General features: G+C 37.7%; 1 protein-coding gene across 2 annotated transcripts in view; it reads left to right on the top strand.

Moving 5' to 3' along the window:
• Nucleotides 1-4279: 4279 nt before the first annotated feature.
• pxdn (peroxidasin) overlaps nucleotides 4280-22445 on the top strand; it is a 46478-nt gene continuing 28312 nt past the window's right edge. The window contains exons 1-5 of one of the 2 annotated variants that reach the window (XM_081603099.1): nucleotides 4280-4609; nucleotides 12419-12490; nucleotides 14613-14684; nucleotides 19450-19521; nucleotides 22362-22433. In XM_081603099.1, coding sequence (XP_081459225.1) covers nucleotides 4425-4609; nucleotides 12419-12490; nucleotides 14613-14684; nucleotides 19450-19521; nucleotides 22362-22433 — 473 coding nt within the window. In that variant the 5' untranslated portion in view covers nucleotides 4280-4424. The remainder of the gene's footprint in view (nucleotides 4610-12418; nucleotides 12491-14612; nucleotides 14685-19449; nucleotides 19522-22361; nucleotides 22434-22445) is intronic. The other variant, XM_081603100.1, reaches the window with a different exon arrangement.

Genomic DNA, 22445 nt, shown 5'->3' with positions numbered 1-22445 from the left:
AGCCAGCAGAGTTTCTGACAAGAACCGGCTGTGTTCGACTCCAGACAACAACAATATGTCTGGTTTTCTCACTACGGTCTCGCAACAAAAGCTAATAACAGCTTCATTTCTCATCGGTTCAGTACATCTAAGCATAATTCACTTCACCAGAAGAAAATCAAAGCTGTGTGATGGCCTAGCCAAACTTACAGATGATAGAAAAATGTGTGAAATCACTTTAAAAACACTGTGGACAAAAGGAGTGTTTTATAACATCTGTGATTAGAGCGGGCAGAGTCCACGTTGAGATGTGGGATGCTGACAATACTACCGTCAAAGAAGAATGATTTACATTTTCAAATGATTAGCTGCTATTTTAAAGTATTAGCATTATTGCGTTTGCTTACACATTTGGGTTGTTACATGTTTTAATTTTTCCTATTTTTCTTTCAATGATTTTCTTTTTCAATAGAGTTGAGAAGGATATGTGCCAAAATTAAAATGGGGATTTTTTTTTTTCAATATTTTTAATAAAACTTTCATAGCTACAAAAAACAAAAAAAAACATGCAAAATAAATTAAAACTTTGAACCATCTTATTATTTTTTTTTCATTTGAATATGGGGTTCAACTGGTGGTTCACTCGCAAATATTTGTGAGATGTGTACTCTATTCCACCTCACTCACAAATCCACCCGTCTTCGGTGCTGTCCAGTTAAATCTATCTACAGAGATAAACATTAGCTGGATCTATTGGATGAATTAAAATCAATCACATCCTATTAATCTGCCATTTTTCTTCAGTGCAGTCAAAGTTTCAGTGAGAAGGGCACTCGGTTTAGCTACAATCTGCTCATTTACCACTAGATGCCACCATTGTGCAAGTTTTAATTAATTATGCCCCGAGCTGAAGGCAGATGGAAAAGCAGTTGCTTTCTTTTTACACACGTTTTTATCTTTTTATCATGAGCTGTTAAAAAAACAAGGAAAAAAAAAACTGGAAAGCAAGCACAAACCAATTCTGTATTCTATGTTTTTGTTTGTTTTTGATATGCTAAAGATTGAATCTGTGTTAGACTGAAGTCGTAATGTTTCAGAAGAAATGCTCCTAGTACTCACAGTACATGATGGTGGCAGTGTGAAACTGGAATTCCTCGTCTTTAATTATCACCCTCCTGTGTTTGAGGCATAGAGACTAATCGGTTTGACCAAATATGATTAGCTCAACAATCTTTGAAGATAATTTGAAGTATAAAAAAGAGACATAGATCACAATTTAAACCTGTAATATAAATCACAAATGGATTTTTATTACCATATCTTCATTTATCACTGTGTGAAAAATGAAGATACGGTTATCAGGAACTGGCATCCTGAACAAGATGCCAGTTCATCACAGGAAAAATTTTATGGATGTAGTATTTTATGTATTTTGTTGAGTTGGGTTTTTGTAGGTGTCATATTTCTCACTGTATTTGTTTCTTTTGTTACCATACAAAGTACCTGCCAGAAGGTTGAGCTGAACTGATATGTTGGACTCACTATTGTCTCAATTTTCTGTACTGCTGCTAGACTCTCTTTGCTTAGGTAGCAGCATGATTTGAACTAATGAAGCAATTGGTGTTTTATACCCAATTAGCTAAAAATAAATGTCACCTCTGACAGAACAGGGAGGAGATGGGCAGTGATGTAGACAACAGCTCATTTGGTTTTGGGTGCACTGTTGACTATTAAGCCAGGAAAGTTGACTTCCTGCTGCCTAAATAGCACATGGCTTCTCTATTTAATTGGCAACAAAGAGCAGTCATAAATTTTGTTCCAGGGCTTATGCTGAAACCACGAGGAGCTCAAACAAAGCCGACTCTAATCAGTGCAGTGCCTGTAGTCCGTCAGCAAAAGGAAGTTGAAACAATAACGAATGGAAATGTATTGTTGGTAGGAAAAGCTGATAATGACAGCTTGGCTTGCCAACAACAACATACACAACTGCCTCTGACCCATAAAACACCAAAACAACAACAAAGAGGATGCATGACTCCAGTTTGAGACAGAAGTTGACCGAAGATCAACTAACGAACGTAACCTGGAAGGATTTTGTTTTTTTAAAGTGAAGAGTGAGCGGAGATGGCCAAAGCCACATTTAGTCGGTGCACTAACCCTTACTCGTTTAATGTCCTTGAAAATTACGACAGTATATTTAAAATTATTTATAAATTAGATGTTATGTTATTTGTACTCAAAGGGCCTGATCTTTAAAGGTTTGCGTGTACAAAAACAGGAGCAAACTCAATATCACGTGCAAAATCTGATCTACAAACAACACGCAAACAGGATTGCATCAACGAAATGAGGAGAACAGCTGGCACAAAAAAATGAAGTGCCTATCTTGATGAATATGCAAATACATGTGCTTATAGTCAGGATACAAAATTCTGAGAGGAGGATATGCAAATGTAATGACCTGCAATGCAAATTAATCAACCAGAACCAGATTGCTGGTGCTGTTTTGGCTTCTACATTTAGCACATTTGAAATGCATCAAGACATAACAGTGTGTTATGGTACGGAGAAACAATGATGTTTCTCTGTACATCTGCTTATCTATCTATAAGCAGATAGATTTATCTGCTTATTGTTCAACAAAATTGAACAGACAACAATCAATTAAACTTGCAAGTTTTGCAGATTGCGTGGGAGATTTATGCTTTTTGCTCATGCATTTTTGCGCTCCTTATTTGGAATCTTTGTAGATCAGGCCCAAACTATGACAGCATAGATATTTGGCTAAGATCCATGCTTCTGCTGGAAGATGTTATTTTCATGTCTTCCAGCAGATGGCAGCAAGTCCAAACTTTGAAAACATTAAAGTCTGTGACGCAAAGAATCAAGGAAGGGTCCACGCTTCTTCTCTTTTTAAAGTGTTGACCAATTATGAGACCTCATTTATATTTTATTGTCTTTTGGAACTAGAAAATTGTGTTAATTTAATTTAATTGAACAAATGCCTCTTTCAGTTAGAAGTCAGAAATGTTCATTACCACCATATTTTCTGTTGGAGGGACTGCTGTTAAGTCAGCTGCTTGATGCGCTTGGTTTGCTTTGGCAACAACTGCCATCAAGTGTTTGTGTAAACGGGTAATATGTGTTTTATGTTTTCTGTGGAGAAATGATACCACACATTTCTTACAGAGCTGGTTTAGTCCAGCCACAACAGAGGTTTTGAAGCTTGAACAACTTAGTCAAGGTCATTGCAACCCAATTGACATAAAGTGCACAGAACCACTCCCCCAAACCTTCTTGTTTTTGTGCTTCATATCATTGTCCAAGATAACCCAAGAGTGCCTAATGTTAAGGTAGCGAATTGATGACAAATTGTCCTTCAAGATTTTTTTCTACGTTGTGATAGCTGAATCTAAGGGTCCATTAATTACTGCAGGTTTTTAGGTTAAATGTTTGTGGTTTTTGGAATGTTGCTATGGTTCCCATTATGTCCACACTCATTCTTATTGTAGAATCATGAACTTTTATCTAAACCAAAGCACGAGTTTTAGATGTTATTCTGAGTTCTTTTATGACCCCCTGTGCAAGTCATCAAATGACTCTTGGAGAACTTTTGGTAAGCCAGGCACAGCTGTGAAAGTTCACCACCGTTTCATGTTTTTAAAGAGTCGATGATGGTTCTCCAGAACCTCAGAGGTTATGTAATACTTTTTTTTTTAGAATGATTGATATCAACGAGTTTATGTATTTCTATTTTCTAGATTGGGGCACATGCTCCTTTTGGCCAACTTTGTGTTATCAGACAGGTTTGATATGACTGATATCTGATTCTACTGCTCTGCTCCAGTGAAGTGGAAGTCAACTTCCCATAAAATGTGATGAATCAAAGTTTACTTATAATTTTACACCAGTGTCGGGACTCCGCCACGGTTGTTTGGAAATTGTAAAGTGGTAAACCTTTGCTATTGAAGATAGATAGATAGATAGATAGATAGATAGATAGATAGATAGATAGATAGATAGATAGATAGATAGATAGATAGATAGATAGATAGATAGATAGATAGATAGATAGATAGATAGATAGATAGATAGATAGATAGATAGATAGATAGATAGATAAAAGTAAAGCATTCGCTTTGTGTCTTCAGAAAGCTGTAGCTAATATGAATTAACTTCAGCAATCTACATTTTTTTCCGTGCAGCTTTCGGGTGGACTTTGTCAGGACTGTAACCCTGCCCCACTTGCTGCGTGTCTCGGTGTGCGCGCGCGTGAGTCCGCCTCTCCCACAGTGTCTGTGTGTGGGGGTGTGTATGTGTGTGTGTGTGTGTGCGTGTGTGTGTGTGTGTATCTGCGAGCGACAGAGCATGTGTGTGTGTGTGTGTGTGTGTTGGAGCGGGGCAGCTGGCGCTCTCAGCTCTCTGCTCGGCTCTCACTGCTGGAAATGGCGATCCGGGCTGGCCAGCTCTGTTCTCCGCGTCGCCTGCTGGCGCTTCTCGCGCTTCTCGTCTTCGGACCGCAGTCTGCGCTTTGCTGTCCGAGCCGCTGCTTGTGTTTCCGAACCACGGTGAGATGTATGCATTTGAACCTGGAAGCCGTGCCGGCTGTGTCTCCGCAGACAACCATTCTGTAAGTAGCGTTTTATTGTTCCCCCCCACCCCCTCCTTTCCCCTCCTTCGCTCCACTAACTAACGGGAAACCACCACCGGATAAACCGAGAATCTAATGCATACGTGGGGGGTAAAAAAAAATGGACCCTGGGGACTTCTGGTATTCTGTCACATTGATTTATAAAGAATTGCAGTAAGGTGGGTCCTAACACAAACATTTACCACGCAGAAAAGGCACGTGGGGATCTTAGAACAGAGGTTAATAAAATGTTAAGATGTTTTCACCTGCTTGTTGGAGTTCATGAAGGAGGAGCAGAGCTGCAAAAATAAGGTTCCTCAACTGAGTTCAGCATAAGCCAATAGCATTTCACTCGTGCACATATGATTTCATTAGCAATTCTTGTACAGCCAAATAATACGTTACTTACTGGACAAAATTTCCAGCATGAATATGTGTTGAACGTGTAGACATAAACCCTGGATTAGTTTGGTTGTCTGAGTTTGACCTTCTCAGATGAAAGGAAGGAAATTCTTCTACCTCAACAAGCACTTGTGAATGGCTCCTCCTTGTCACGAGTGTGCTAAACGGTTTCCTTTCACAGACTGTCTGGACACAAAGCTCAACATCTGGCCAATCCCTCCAGATATGTGCCAGTATGAAATCTCCAGAATGCAGTCTATAAAAACATGGCCCTATAAATAGCCACATTCTATGGCAGCAAATGGACAAGTTACCCTTGCCACACACTCAGAATGCGTTCTGTCCTCTAATATCTGTGGTCAGCCCACAGCCGTGGACAGAGCTTTGCCCGGATTCCCCTCAAAGGGAAGATGAAAGTCCTACGACAGGAAGGGTCTGTATTTTACAGGGATGATCAGCACAGGAGAGCAAACTGGTTTCCCACCAGCTTTTATGTCTGTGGGCTTTGAAGCTGCAGCCACTTGTTGCTCCCCCCACTCTTCTCTCCACTTCGCTGGGCCGTCATGTCAGGACGTGACTTCTTTTAGTCTGCCATTTGAAATGTTCCTTGAGCTACCCGGAACTGCAGTTCTCCTGGGTGAGACTGCGAGGAAGCCTCTTTATGTGCTGCAATTTATGGAATCACATTACAAAGCTGTGTGTTTTTGACGCTTGTAGTCAAAGAGAAAATGCAGTGTCTGAAATCCTGCGGCTTTAGGTTCTTTCAAACTTTTGTGCTACAGTGACACTTGACCTGGGATGTTCGCCGAAAAGATCAGGACTGTTTTCAATTTTCCGACAAACGGGACGTCGTTGTGGAGATTCTCGAAGAAAACTAAAGATAGTCGTTATTTTCCTTCACTGTTAAACCTAAAGTATTTCACTCTTTGGGTGCTAAATTATAGCTTCAATATAATTAGCTCCACTTTTAGATTTTTTTGCATCTTTTCCGTTACGCATGTTAAACTCTTAAAACTCAGTGTTTCATTGTTTTGTGGCACAAAAACATTAAAAACAATGAATACGTTTTGTGCCAAGAGCTCGTTTAAAGCCCCCCTCCTCCACCCTTTGCATTACTTCGGGCCTACATCATAATGATTCAGCTGTTTTCTCTTTGGACTGTCTGTTTGAGGGGCGACAGAATATTACGTTCCCTCTCTGTAATGCTGTAATGACCCCGCCGTATTCCTTCTCACAGATTTGTTAACAGTTCAGGCAAGGTTCGGTAGATTGTTTTTGTCAGCGTATGCTTTGAACCCTTTCTGTCACTTGCTTTGCATCTTGGAAATGGTAGGCTTGAAAAGATCTGGAGTTCATTTTTGTGATCTCATGCACTGTGCACATTGTGAATCGGATTTTTCTCATGGCACTCTAAAAGGGACAAAATGAAGACTACTGAGCCATAGGCACCATAGCCAATACTTCTATAAATAATCAGCCTTTTGTTATAATTTGGGAATTGATAGTAGCCAGTGACAGAGCGCAGTTTGTGAAACGCTTGTGTTTGCGTATTCAAAAATGAGATGAGTAAATAACCAGAATCAGAAAAAAAAGTATATATTGTTTGTTACTGGGCCACAGTCTCCTTGTTCTGGCCAGTATCCAGCACTCCGTTTATGGCCGACTTAAGAAAAAGCCTTCAATAGTCCTCTCTGCCTACACCACAGGACAGCATGTCACAAACTACTTGGAAAAAATAAACATTTTAAAATGGGCACACGTTAATTGCCTGTAAAGAAGACTATTACAGGCTGGTTTCAAAGACTAACTAGCTAGTCAGCTAATACCCACATAGTAACTTGTGTTACTATAAACATCAGAAAAACAAATGGGTGTGTCAGATTTAACAGGTTCTTATTTTAATACTTTTGCTTCAATGACTATATATATATATATATATATATATATATATATATATATATATAAGAAACCATTTTTACTCAATGTTATTGCGCCTTGAGGACTCTGCTCTACCCCTACACCAGGAGTTTAAATATGGATTAAGTACTAATGTTCCATTACTTCAGGTCAACCATTCATTTCCACTAATTTATCCTAAACGTTGGCCTGGTGTTCCTGAGAGACAGACAGGGTGAATCAGTAAGAGTCGTTGGTGTCTGTTCTGCTGGAATTTGCTGCAGTCAGGTTGTATGAGGAGGTCAGTCTCTGCAGCTTTATGGAATGCAAGGGCAGAAATCCCCAAAGCTTTACTCACTTGCACACAGCAATAGGACCCAAGACAGTTGTTGATGGGAGATCCATTGGCCTTACTCCCACGAATTGCTAAAGCAGAACAGCTGGGGAGTTCTCAGAAAGAGTTTTTGTCACTCAGCCAGTCTACAAGAGCTTGGGAGTTGAATCATTTATGCTGCATTAGTTTTATTTCTCATTGCCTATTGTAAGATTATTTATTTTTCAATGCTAAATATATTAATTCTCAAGAAGCAGTGCTTTCTGCACTGAATCCTTAACAGCAGTAAGCTGTTTTTACTTAGAAATCAGCAGCTTGCTGCTCAGCTTTCTTGTAAAACATTACCATAAATATTGGGTTTGTCTGTAACAACTGCTGGACATAGACACTAGCCCCTACAAGACCTTGCAAGGATAAGTATCTGTTGACAATGTATTCATGGATGTATGGATGGATGAATAGTTTGAGTATTCTGATTAGCAAAAGGTCAAGATCCTTGCTCATCACCCCTCTATTTTTTGACATGGTGGATCATCCTTTTGATCAGTCACTCCATTATGAGGGGAATTTGGCAGATTCTCAGTTGCTGAAAGTAGGTCTTCCACTTCAACAGTTTACATTACTACAGCACAACTCTCTGAATCGGCTGCTGCTGCCAGCTTAGGGGTTCACTGGGTTCTGCGGATCTACGGACTTCTTACTGTTGTGCTGTTGGTCAAGCCTTATGAGGAATCACTTACTTCAGTCTGTAACCATTACATCATTTGAGCTGGAAGTGATTACACACAATATAATCCTTTATTTATACAGGAAAATCTCTTGAGACTTGTCATATTTACAAGAGAGACCTGAGAGAGAGACAAGACAGCCATGGCAACAACATAAAAACCATAGGTAAATTCATAAACTCTTTACAAGAAATAGTGACAGTGTCATTTTGGCAACTTTTGAATTTCTATTGGGTGATTACCATTCTCGTTTAACACTAGAAAAACTTCATGTAACTCCTGGTCCATCTCTTAAAGCCACGTCTTCATAGACAGGTCATTTTTTCTTCACGTAAGATCTTAAACAAAACCAAAAGCAGTGTCATACTCTTTGGCTACGTTTACACGAGATCGCTGCCTGGAAATTGCTGGTATTTTCAGATGATGACACCTTGAGTCAGCTTTGGTTGTCATGCCAGGCCGCTATATGGTGCTGTGACTTTAATATGTTGTCAAACACACATGCGCTTTTAACCCTTAGCTTAGACCTCACTAGCTTCCACCTCATGGTAAACAGTAACCCATCTCCATCGTCGATGAACGAAGTGCTCAGTGTGAAACAAAAAAGAAAAATCAGCTGGATCACAACAAAAATGTTGCAGTTTATTAATTGAGGAGCAGCTCTGTGTAAACAGGGCTTTTGTGTATCTGTTTGGTGTAAAAGCAAGTTTATTGGGGCAGTAGTCAGATTACTAATCAGCTGTATACACTTGGCTTGAGAATAAGCTGATTAACATCATAAAGTTTGGTCATTTTCTACTGTCATGTATTAGTGTAGCATCTTCCATCAAAAGATTGTTGATTTTGAACATTTTAACAGAATTTTAGGTTTCTCAACACAGGTCATCAGGAACCTCAGCTGTTTAGATGTGTGCCTGCTCCAGCACATCTGAATCAAATGGCTGATTTACATCCTTAATATGTCATAAAGTTTGCGAGTAAATTAATGGATCATGTTTAATGATCCATTAATTGTAAAACAAGTAAGGCATTAGGCCTTGGGGAATAACTTTAGGAGACAGTGGTTTTGGTAAAAATAAAAAAAGATACAACACTAACATGGACAGACGGACGGATGGATGGACAGACAGCTTTTCAAATTCAAGTTAAAAAAAACAACAACTTGGAATATTGACAAGAAAGGTCTGTGGCAAACAGCATATAATCACTCTATCACCCAAACAATTCACCGTCATGAACTTAGTTTGTGTCAAAATCCCAAGTAAACAAAATCACTTCTTGGGAAAAATGTCAAAGTTTAGTGCAAAACCATACGGGGGAGTTTAACTTCAGGCTTTGTTTTTATCAGCTTGAATTATGGGTCTATCTTCCTGTGTGGGTAATTGAGCCTGGTAGGCTGTTCATTTTCCAGCCATGTGTTTAGGCAAAGCCAGAACGGGGTCCGTCAACCCTTTCACAGGGTTGTTAGCATTAATTTTTTAAACTTCCCTCTGGTTTTCTTGCTGTCAAACCTCGTTACTGCGGGTTAACATACTTCTTTAATGAGTTCCACAACAAATCTAATGAAATTGTTGGAATTTTCTAAAACAACACTACGGCATTCCTTGGCCACTTAATTTGCTGAATGAGTTTAAAATGTTTTGCTTGCTAAATGTCCCTGACATAGTTTATTCTATGTTTTTGCTGGCTATGAGGTGAGTCATTTCCTCTCTAATTTCCAGTTTTTCCTAAACAAAGACTAAGTAAGATGACAGACTGCCATAACAGTGGATAATCTTTAGTCACTGAAACGTGGAATTAACCTTTTTTTTTTTTGCATGCTTGCAAGAAGAGAGTTAACATGGCTTTAGCTAAGACAAATTGTCCTTAAAATGTATTTTATAGTGATCAACATTTAACACGAATGCAAATGTTCATTTTTCTTTACAAAATCTAAGATCAAGGCACCTTAATGTCACTGTGCCACTTAAACATTCCACACATAATCCAGAGTCTGTTTTCAGTGTCGCTTGTAGACTCTCAGGACTTTCTAATCAGTTGAGCATTTCCTTCCCTTCAGACAACAGCTGAGCCAATCTTGTCCTTTCTGCCTGACCTTATTTAGCCTTCTGCAGAAAGAAACAGAGTTGTTTGAATACAATCTGAAAAGTCAGAAGTGCCGTTAACCACCTAATGTCCTGCTATTATCTCTTACAGCTGTAATATGTGAAACCGAGTCGTTTTTTTCAAATCATTAAAAACATTATAAGAATGACCTCACCAAAAATCTGTTGCACTTATGTGTGCTATGTGCGATAGGTGCTGCCTGAATTAGCACGTAGCCTTGTTCATTTATCCTGCTCCTCATCCCTCAGGCCCAGAGGAGGCAAGACAGTGTGTCTGCCTCAGCATGTCTGCGAAATGCGTCCTGCAATGCTACCTTGCAGAGAATGTTACCTTAACTTGCTGCTGTGAGAGTATCTCATTTCCAAGGAAGACAACTCACTCTGAATGTGCTCGTCTCTTTCTAATTCACAGACTGGCTTAAGCTTTCTTGATTTTAAAGATTGTACAAGTCCAACAAAAAAAAAAAATACTGCTAACGGGTGACTGTGATCCTGACAGACAACTTCAGCTAAAGTGGGTTAAGATGACACTAGACTCAGGAGCATTTAAGTGGGAATTTAATTCCAAAAAAGTGTGTTCATCCTTGTTTGCTGATGTCACATTGGAGATTTAAATTGTACGGTGTGTCTTCCACCAAAGTCTACAACCAAGCTGTGTCAATAAACGTGCCAAACAATTGGAGGAAGCGTTTGTAACTGACCTGGTTCATTGTGATACAGACTTTAGGATTTGTAAAGGTCTTCTGTTGTTTGTTTGTGAAACACTCACTGGTCAAAAATAAACTCTAGGATCCTGGTGAGACCACTTCACTTGTTTTTAGTATATATTTTAAATATTTTTCTGCTTTGTCTCTTAAGGTTTACCTACTCGGAGATGGTATACTATTTGCTATTTAGCAGCAAAGTTAAGCCTCAGACTCATGCTTTCTTTCATCACTAAAAGTCAAAACAAGGTGACTTAGTGTTGCGTAAGTTTTTCCTTTTTTTATAATTGTTATTTATTAAGTTAACTAAAAGCATGCAGAATCAAGAAACATTAAATACCCCATTGAGAAAAACAACTTCAATATTTTTTTTGCAGGAACAAAACACAAAAGCAAAAGAAAAAGTGTTTTTCTACAAAACCTAGAACATTTTAATCTCAAGCCTTCCGTCGAGCTGATGTCTTGACAGTTTTGCAAGATAGCGAAAGTATGTTATGTCTTTCTGAACCAGGCAGAGATTGTTTACAGTGAAAAGTCAGCACTTTGAGGCAGGCTGAACTCTTACAGGGTCAAGTGAGCTTTCTAGAAGAACGCCCAGGCCTGGAAACTGTAGTCAGTTTCTCAGATCCATCTGAACATTTTGGTCTGGTTCAGTTTACACAGGATTGACAACATTAATCTTTTGAAAGTGATCTAATATTTGGTTAGATATCTCACAATATGTGTTTAATTACCAGCTTGCATCCCTGATATATAAAGCAGAACTGTTTTTGTCCAAAATGTTAGAAAGTCATCATTCTGCTGAGGCAGTCATTATATACAAGTGAAAAACATTGAAGACAGCTCGCAGTGTTTACAGCCGCGAAGGTCCCAGCAAGTTCATTCTGATCCTCAAAAAAAAAAACAACAACAAACCCAGGAGCGTTTTCAGTCTCTTCAGGTCTCAGTTAATATAACCAATGTCAAAGTTCATGATGGGACACTTAGAGAGTTTTTGTCTGTTTAATGCTGTGAAATTAAAGTTCGGTCTGCAACCCAACTGAAAAACTTTGGTTGAGTTTGAATTAAGCTGTTCAGTAAAATGCTATAATATGATGAAATACATTTTTTTATACTTTCTTTAAATTAATAAGTCTGCATATAGTAAAATTAAGAGGGAAGGTGTATTTTTTTTTATCTTTGATGAACATCCATTTTTCCTCTTACCTTAACTTGCTGCTGTGAAAAAAGGCCACTAGTACCACAAAAGCCTTAAAAGAAAAAAAAGTACATTTTTTTCTATGCTGCTAATGTCACATAATAAAGAGTGATTTTACTTCGGTTTCTAAAAGATAAGATGCAAAGTCATTATATGTCGGCTTTGTGTTCCATTTTTGCTGACTCATTCAATTAGAGAGAAACAGGAGACAGATTCTAAAGCCTGCTGACTGCAGCAAACAACCCTGTGCTTGTTATCTTTAAGGCAAACGTTATTGAAATCCCCCAAGAAGATTAAAGCCCTAACAAAGAAATACTTGTGAGATGAGCATCCTGTAATACTTTGGGATTTTCCTGACAGTGATTGGGTATCACTTATCGTACTAACATAATGAAATATCCTCAACGATTAACACATTCTTTTTGTTTTTTTTTTCTTTCAGAGACCTGAGATTCAACAAAATCAAGGATTTACAACCAGGCTCCTTCAGGCGATTAACAAACCTCAACACACTGTAAGTCGCCCTGTCTCTGTATGAGAGGCAAGAACATTTCCAAGCTCTTCTTCTGTGGTTTCACAAACTGGGTTCAGAATATAATTTTAGTAGAATTCCTCTTTTTTTTTTTTTTACTTCCCCCTGCATTTGTGTTTTTTCTCTTATATTTTGCACTAACACACATATTTAGCATACTCATATTCATAAGAAATGTTTTTTTGTCATGCTTCCTTTTTTAGTTATCTTTCCAGTTTTCAGGTGATTTCATAAGCTCCACCTTATCTAAATATTTGCTGAAGGGGTTGAGCTGTTTCTTCATCTGTTCTTGAAGAATGCTGTGAAGTAAAAGAAATACGCCCAAAAGAAAGCAAAACATGCACTGTAAAATTTAAACAATTTTCTTTCCATGTACACCTTGGGTAAAACCAGTACTGAACACACCAGCATTTCTTTTGTCAGTAAATATATTTCATAAGCAAACAAAATCACAACACACGCATAAAGTTGTCCACACATACAAATACATTTATTGCAAATTATTAAATAAATGCGATAGAGTAAGTATTTACAAAAAGGATGTGCAAAAGCCTTAGAAAGTCAAGAAACCAGCTGAAATCTGTTTGTTTTAAATTACTGCACAGAGTTTGATTACTGAAAAGAAAAAACAACCTTCACGAAAAAGTCTTAGTGTAGCACAGTGTAGTAATGACAAAGGTTACGGCTGCATTTCTAAACGTCTGGATGTTCCTGTCAGTACCATTGCAGCCATAATTCTGAATTTCAGAACATTATTTCACCATAAGGCAGCTACACTGAGGCGCCTCTCATTGGACTTCTGGTAGAGAAGTCAAAGAAACGATCAGAGGACTTCTCCAAGAACCAATAGGTACATTTGTGACTTTTTCAGAAGATTCCTGGGGTGGGCTGTCTGGCAGCATGTCATACTGGCTGAATTTGTATAACTGAAGGAAGGATGAATAGAGACATCCCTGATTAAAATGTAAAGAGAACAGCTCTGAATTTTCAAGAATATTAGTCCCAAACACTTTACCATGAAAATTATTAATTGGTTTCAGTACAAATTCCACCAAAGGAATCCTAGTCCGTGGGAGAAAACCCAGACTGTGAAGCGAGATGTGCATTGAGTGTATGATTCTCCTAAACAAAATTCATAATACCACTTTCCCTTCAGAGGTGACCCATTTAATGCAGCTTGAATATTGTAAGTTAAGTATGAATGCAGCATATTGGGGAGGTCACAGAGGTCGGTTAGACAACATTATTGACAGATCAGGAGCAATGTCATGGTGAAGCTTTAAACACTTAAAAGCAGTAGTAATAATAACTCTAGAAAAACATCTGCTCCTTTGCCAGATAATTATTTTTCAATAATTTTATTTTGTGTGTTATAAATAGAATCTTTACCGGCAGATCAGGTCTTCATTGCAACAATCCTGTAAAAGCTCCATATAGTATTTTTTTCCCCTGAAAAGGCAGGAAGTAGATTAAGTTGTTGGAGCACAGCCATTTTCCACTCTTAGCAGATATACCTCACCTGCAGGATTCCCCAGACTGTTTTGCTTCAGTGGGCCTGTTCAGAGCTAACACTTGACGGAAAGTAGATAGCACTGAGTGAATGTGTCCAAACCTAGTAGTACAATGCACCCCTCAAAAACTATCAAAACATATTTGTATAGCCACTGTAAAGACAGAACAGCTCTATTTTGCTCTTTTTTCCGACTTCTTCCGCTTGCTCTGTTGAGTTCTGTAATGGCTCCTCATGGGAGTCGGCCCTGCTCTGCGTCAAGGGTTTGTCCCTCAACAGGACAAAACAAAACTCTGTCTCCAACTACCAAGATAAGTTCCTCATATGGAACACTGGTTGTGTCTCCCCCCTAACTATTGTTACTTTCCTTGACTTTTCTGTATCTGTCGTTTAAGTGTTTCACTTTTCTTTGGTAGCGATATTTCTTCACAGATGCTGTGATTGTGTAAGGACTCAAACACAACATGTTGTCCGAGACTATTGAACCTAACAAGTTCATTTGACATTGCTCAAAAGTGAATTGGAAATGAAACAATTGCGACACCAAGATAATCTGCAGCTTACTAACTTTCGCTCCCTGTCCTTCTTTCACAGTCTCCTCAACAACAATCATATACGAAGGATTCCCAGGGGAGCGTTTGAAGACCTAGAAAACCTCAAGTATCTGTAAGTTTTGCTGCATTTAATTTTGTTCCCTTATATGTTTAAGAGGGATGTTAATCATTGGTTCTCAAATGATGCAAAACCAATTTTTGCTTAACCTTTTGAGTATTTCTTATCCAATCTTACAGCTAAAGTAACTCCTGGGAGAATCTGGTGATCATTGCGCCTGACTCTTTTTCATATTTTTTTATTTATTTTTTTATGTGTGTTTGTGAAGGAGGGTATTGTTATGAATCATGCAGAATGTCATTTGGGAAATTATATGCCCACAGTGAAGCAAAATTCTTGCAGTGAGGACTCCAGGGTATTGCTAGAGGGAGGAGTAGCTTTATGAAAATAGTTTTTTTTTTCAAAGTATTCTTATGCCAGCTGTGTCCTGAGCATGTTATCTATCCTTTTTATGCATGTGCAGTCAATGGGGTGGTAGCATCTTCTGCTTGGGGCAAAGAATGAGGAGAGTATCTTGCATGCATGTTGTTGTGAAAAGCAGCACTCCAGGACCCCAGGATCTCATTTTCTCATTTTAATTGGTTGCGGGCAGCAGAAGGAGGGGCTCGCACAGAGCTCCATTCATCCACGAATCTCCATTGGGTACCAGACAGAAGGTTTTTATTTATAAGCATTCTGGAGTGAAAGCTGGTCACAGATAATTTTTTTTTATATGTAGCCTAATCTGATCTTGAAACAAATTCTATGTTATATTAAGGAAAAAAACAGTCTTGCATATATATATATATATATATATATATAACACTTCTATATGGATGTCTATGGATGTTGGAAGAACATGGGCTATATTAAGGTCAAGGAAGTGCTAACAATGTAACATCCTACTTAAAACTGAAATAGCTATTCACTTTAGCTGCTATAGCAAAAAGCTAGACCTTGTAGCCATTTTCTAATTCTACTGCTTGTTGTTTGGGACCTGACTTTTCTTTGTGTGTTAGCAGACATTTGAACATACCAAAGAAAATTCTAGTTTTTCTCGTCACCACACATAGATTGTTGTTTAACACTAGTAATTTTTAGCAGCGCTAATTGTGATGATCACTAGCCTAAGATGTTGATGAGAGTTTAAAATGCAAGCCCTAAATTAAGTTGTCTTTGCTTTTGGATATTTGTAAAATTGTTTGTGCAGCCACTGCACTTTCACCCAAGAAGAGTGTGTGACTTTGAAACTGCTTCTAATATAAAATGGTATTGAAAGCTTACTGTAGGAAATCAACACAATGCTGTTATCACTCTTCATAAATCGACTAATGCATTTCCATCTGGACCCAGATCTCTGTGTGTCAACTATGTGGTCATATTCAATTGATTAGAGTAGCATTGAAAGTCCATTTATTCCAGTAACTCAATTCACTAAGTCAAACCAATTTAAAGGATTAATTACACACAAACTGTTATTTTTAAGCATTTGTTTATGTTATGTTTTATGTTACTTAGAATTTTTCACATATAGCTGATGAAAACCCAACATTTAACATTTATTACAAAAGACCAATTGAAAACACTTTAAACCAAAAAATGTGTGCCTAATAAATAGTATTATTAAGCTCTAGGTAGCTATTTGGAGTAACTTAACCTGACAAATAAGCCTCATTGGAATACTTATTCTAATTTACTAAATATGACCGTATGCTGGAAAAGTTGATCTGAGTCATACATCAGCTTTTTAGTAACAAGAAGTGGTTGTTACTTCTTTTTGGGTGTGTTTCACTGAAAACACTTAGAACTCTGTATATAAATTAGTTATTTGCCTTAGCGGTGTGCAGAAAAGTGCTCTGACTCTGGTGGGAGACTGTTACTGGAACCAAGTGGCTGTGCCTCTTTACTGATCAGTGCAAGCTGAGTTATTTACCAAGATGAAAAGAACTTCAGAGGACAAAGTCTGTCCCCCACTAAGTCTGTTTCCATTGACGTGAACAAATAAGTAAAGTTTCTCTTAATCAAAACAATTCCAAAGCAAAAGTCAAGAACAGAATGTTTTTAATTGGAGTCGGCGTTCTTTGTGGGGTTTTTTATTTTAAAAATTTCAGTTTATGTCCTCTCAGAAGGTTTCAGCTTGTTTATTTAAAGGATATTTTTAGATAACCCTTAATAGTATTGTCCTGTCAAAGGGAGGTAAATACAATACTTTGGATTACCGCCAAACTAGCTAACTTTCTGGACTTCTTGTTAAATCTGTGAAATTAAAGAAACAGCAATTGTAAAAGTGAAAAATATTCACTTTTTTGCAAAACTGATTTCTTTGTTTTGTTTTGGCTCCAAAGCAGACCACATTTAGGTCTACAATCACACCATGGTTCAGTCCATTTGACCTAAAACAACTGAAATTAGATGTAATTACTGTTTCCCGAAAATGTTTGAGTCCAACTTCACAGCAGGTAGGAACAAAGAGGCTTGAGACAAGAGCAATTCAGCTTTTTTGTTTTCCTCTCCACTGGATTCCAAACAAGAGCCTTCAGATTCCTTACGGTCTTCCCTCATGTTTGTAATTAAATCCTGCAGCTGTTTTAGTCACTTTTAGGGAGCCCCTCCCCATCAAAACGCAGCTGATCTGAGGACTGTACCGCTGCAGGAACCTTAGTGATTGTTGAAGGTTACATCTTCCTGCTAGTCAGAGCTTAAAGCCGGAAGTTCCCATCTAACCTCTTCACTTTCTTCGAAGCACAGTGTAGCTTTCTCTGATTCATCTGCAATGCAGTAAAAGCTTAATGGTGAGCTTTCTTTTCTCTGTAAGAACCAGCTCAATAAACAGATCAGACTGATGTAAACATGCAAAGAGTTTTCTGGTTGTTTTCTTAAACAGATGCTGTTTCTTGTTAGAGAATCAAAAAGTTTTCTTTTTTTTTCACATTGCAGCAGTGTGTTGTGTTTGCATCCATTTTTGGATGGTTATGTTTTCGTAGTGTATCAAAATATATTATCTAAAAACAATTGAAAATGAAAAGTTAAACATCTCAAAAATAACATTTTGAAAACAATTACTTTACTGATGGAACAATTTTGTGAAAGGTAATCTGCCTTCTGATTTAATGTTGGTGAAGGAACAAATTTCATCAGAGTTGTTGAAACATTCTCCAGACATTTCAATCTGATCTATTTGAGCAAGACGCTTTTGGCTAATTTATTAGTTAAGTTTACCTGTAGCAAAGAGGGAAAGGGCGTAAGAGTCAGAAGCGGTGGAAAGGCAGATTAATTGAATGACATGCAAGGCCATTTTTCACACTAAGTATCTTTGTATTCTTGCTGTTGCTGGGTAACATTAGGTTTTTTGACGTTAAAGTGTCTCATCACACTTTAAGTTCAGTCTCCCTATTTTCTTTATGTATTTTGAAGTTAGATGTTGTTCATTTATTGGTCTAAACAATACGGTTGAAGTCTGTTGAATGTGCTGGACAGATGGAGTAAACGTGGCTTTAAGTGCTTTTCAAAGTTGTAAGTTTAAGTCACAAAAATGGCTCATTTAATCCAAAATGGACATCTTGCTATTTAGTCTACCCACAGAAGGTTAAACTTACCAATGGCGCTGCAGTCTGGGTGGCACTGTGGCTGCTGCTTGAATGACAGGCATTTTCACAATTTCTAGTGTCTATCTCAGATTTATGAACTTTGGGATAATTTCCTGCTGACTCATTCAAAAACATGACATAGTGGTCCTTTATCTTACTATTATGTCTCTATTTAACTATTTTGTTTGATTTTAATTACAGAGCGATTCTGTTCAACCAAAGTTTAACTCAAATTGTCTTGGTGGTTTCCTGTTCTATAAAAGAACTCAGCATTTTGTAATCTTCTTGTTTCAATGTTTTGTTTTTTTTTTTTTTGTTTTTTTTTTTGCTTTTTTTTTTATTCTTGTTCTGGTGGAGATCTGGATTTCTCATTATGTCCCGGGTTAAAATCATGAAGTGTGTAATGGGAGATGAAAGGATGCACAGCTGGAAGCTATTGCTTTTCTAGGCTCACATTTCTTTGACATGTATTGTGGAAGAATAACACACATGAGGAGGGCGGTTTGCCTTTCAGGGGCGCCTGGTGATCCTGAACATTGCGTTTATGATTCCAGCCTGTTGTACATTACTACATGGGACTTGCAGCAAAACATTTCACCCACGGACATTTTTTATGTTTTTTTTATTTTTTATTACTTTGATCATTTCCCACATTTTTATTTGTTTTTGGCATTTTGGTAACTATTTAGATCACTGAAAAGACAGCAAATGGTTTTCTTATGGTGTGGGTATAGCAACTTACTACTTATTCTGAGTGAGCCTGTTGAGCAACTCTGAGACTATTGACTTTTCACTTCAAACTATTCTTATGGAAGGTGATTGATACTGAGCAAAGAAGTTGCTGTTTAATGAAACACATTGAAATGTCTATATAATATATACCTTAAATGTTTGTTGTATTAATTTGCAAGCAAGAAAAATGAGCAATTGGTCAACAACTACTATGGACAGCTCTTAGGCATTCACTTTGTACGATATCCCTTTATTCCTTAGTTGTATGCTTTGCATGTTTACAGAAAGATAGTGGCTTTTTTATTGTAGGCAGAAAACATTGAGTTAGATGAATTTGTTTATAGGTTTTTAATTCATCACCAGGAACAAAAAAATATTGTGAAAGTTGCCCTACTTAATTTTTTGGGGCAAATTAAGTTATTTTTATAAAATGCTATAGGGACTCTGTGCTTTTTCTCTATAATTAGGGAAAATTAAGATGTGTGAGTGTTACTAATGTCACTGATTATCTCTCCTTTCAGCTATTTGTACAAGAATGAAATCCAATCAATTGACAGACAAGCATTTAAGGGCCTTGTCTCTCTTGAGCAACTGTAAGTGACCGAGTTCTTCATTCACCTTTTCTATTTGCTCGCAGCGTTCTGCCTTCTTCTACCCATTTGTACATGGCTTGACCCCTCTCCCCTCTCCTGAGGATCTCTGTAAAGAAATCCCAAAGCCTGGCAAAGCTGACATGCTTATGAGTCGTACAATGCATACATCAAAGCATGCTCTTTACTTCTTAGGTAGTAGATGGGCATCATGCTGCTGCATGCGTCGGCCCTTTCCCCGTTTTTGTTGCCACTATGCATGCCATTTGTGCACCTGACCTTTGCTGCGCTGTGACCCACTTTGACTCCCTCTGCATGAGTCGCATGGTGATCATGGCAGCTTTGCCCCGCCCGACACCATTGAAGCTTTAAAACTTAACATGTTGCAGTGTTGTGCTGCAGCCAGGAGTATTATAGAACAAAGCTTTGACCTACGTCTGTCTTCTTGCTGCAAAAATCACACCTCCCCTAAGATTTGCTGTAATCTTGTGTGTGTGTGTGTTTTATTTTTTCTAGATAACGGTGCATAATGTGTGTGCTTTGTTTGTGATAAAGTTCAACTGCTTCCCATAAGTACTGAACATTGTGCAGTTTTGTAGCGATGCACCAATCCACTTTTTTCTCTTTTGATACTAATACAGATATCTGAGGCTCAGTATCGTCCAATACCGATCCGATACTGAAAAACAGCTCAGGCATATTGTCACCATACCCGATCTAGAACTTCTTTCAGTATCGGGACCGATACGGTTGTTAATATCGGATCGGTGCATCTCTACAATTTGGGGATTTGGAGACCCTTGGACTAATGTTTGGCGCCTGCTGTAAAAGAAAAGTAACTAGAAGTTCAAACTGGAATGTTGCTTGGAAAAACATTATAAATTTTACATTTTATTCAATTTTTATGTTGTCTGCAGTCAGTGGGAACCTGAGATTGTATGTTTTTATTAATGTTTCAGTATGAATTGTGACTCCATGCATTAATAATAATTAAAACACATCCTAACCAACTCGGCCCATTGTTTGGCTACAATGTGAAATCATGATTGAACTTTAAATCCCCTTGGATAGATGAGTTCAAATTAATTCACCACACCTGATTACTGATTACTGTTTTGAGACGCAAAAATGCATGAATGAATAAATTTTAACCCCCTTTGAGACAAAACAGAAGATGAGTTTGTTTTTATTATATTTGCAGTAAAACACAATAATCCATTTAATTTAGTCGCAAACAAATTTAACTCAGTATAAATGCATTATATATTTTAGTGGGTCATCTTAACGACAATTTTTTATGTGCTGTCCTCTTTCTTAACTCAATCACCAACAAATAACCTATGTGATAAAATTCATTTTCAGAGTCAGACCAAGCAGCTGGGCTGAATTTCCCCCCAATAAGGTCATGCTTTATGTGTTGGTGGCAAGTTGTAAATCCCAGTAATTCTATTAAAACAGATGCCAAGGCATGAAGTCTCATTGTGACATTGTTCTGGCTGAGGAGAATCCCAAACCAGTGGTTGATGATCCTCCTGTGATTCATGAGTGTCTAAGCCTCATGTCTGAGTTGCTGTCAGTAAATGCAGTGGCTTTGGTTTGAATCAGCCTAACCTGATGATTTATAGCCACTAATGAGGTAGGCCTAAAATAAATTCATCATGGCTTTACTCTCTGATCTCTGACATTTAAAAGGTTCTTTGTTGTTTTAGCTTGTTTTACCACGGCATTAGTGGGGACTCTCAGGTGAAAGCAATCCCAATTTGAAACCTTATTGATTATTTTTATCCAACTGTCTGATTTTTTTTCTGCATTTATATTTTGTGCCTCCAATCTGAGAAAATGCAAATGCAATGCTGATTTTAGTATATTGTAGTTCTCTAAACAAAACCCTTTTTTTCCCTTTTCTACATATGTTTTTAAGTCACATTTTACTAATTAGCATTACAAAAGAACTGAATTTAATTCTATTGCATTTTAATTGGGACAAACTGGACTGTATGATATTGGATCTGAATCCAATAATCTGACGTTATTATTGGATTGTATTAGGTGATCTGGGCAGATTTTAATATAATTTGGTCAAATCGGATTTCATATCATATGAAAAAACTCGTCATGTAAAGTACCCTTAGTTGCCATTTGTGTTTGTAATATGCAAAACAAAAATGTCTTGATCTTTTTTCTCTTGCATCTTGTTTATATAAAACATGATTCTCGTGCTTTATTAATAACTGCTTTATACTACTGAATTGGCTGAAATTAGACATAATTATGAATTTACCCATTTGTCTGCTTGACTCATCTGGGGGGTATGAATGCAGTAACAATAACCAAAGCTGAAGTTTGCTAAAAAGGCACTTGAGTTACTTTAGGGTGAGAAGAAATAGGCTTCTGTGATCTAATTGAAAAAGTAGTTTCCCTTTACCAATAACATTTACAGTAACTGGGTACCGAGCGTAACTATTTAAATATTACTCACACTAATAAAAAATAGAAAGCACCCAGAATTAGTTGCTTTGACCTCATCTCAAGTGTTTGTCAGAATCTTTGCATACATCGCATACTTCAGTGATTTTCTCTTGAAAGTGTTTCTCGTGTACTTCCTTGAATTTAAAACTGCACCCTTAAATTTTAAACTTAAATATGTCATAAATGCCTACATGTAGACTCCTGCAGTCTGCCAAGATCCACAGTGCCGTTTTCTCGATAGTTATTTCTGACACACTATTGTCCAAATCCCATCCTGTTCACACCACCCCCTCCCATTCAATTCCATAGAATAATGTAACGTTTCATAATCATGAAACCTGAAATACCTATTTGTACATTTTGTTCTGTTTCAGCTACCTGCATTTCAACAGCATCGATTCTCTGGAACCGGAATCCTTCAGCCATCTGCCGAAGTTGGAACGACTGTAGGTGTACTC

The sequence above is a fragment of the Poecilia reticulata genome, chromosome 22 (assembly GCF_904066995.2).
Source record: "Poecilia reticulata chromosome 22, P_reticulata-male-v2, whole genome shotgun sequence".
NCBI classification, from domain to species: Eukaryota; Metazoa; Chordata; class Actinopteri; order Cyprinodontiformes; family Poeciliidae; genus Poecilia; species Poecilia reticulata.
The sequence above is the reverse complement of the archived record's forward strand: the minus strand, read 5'-3'. Positions and strand labels throughout refer to the sequence as shown.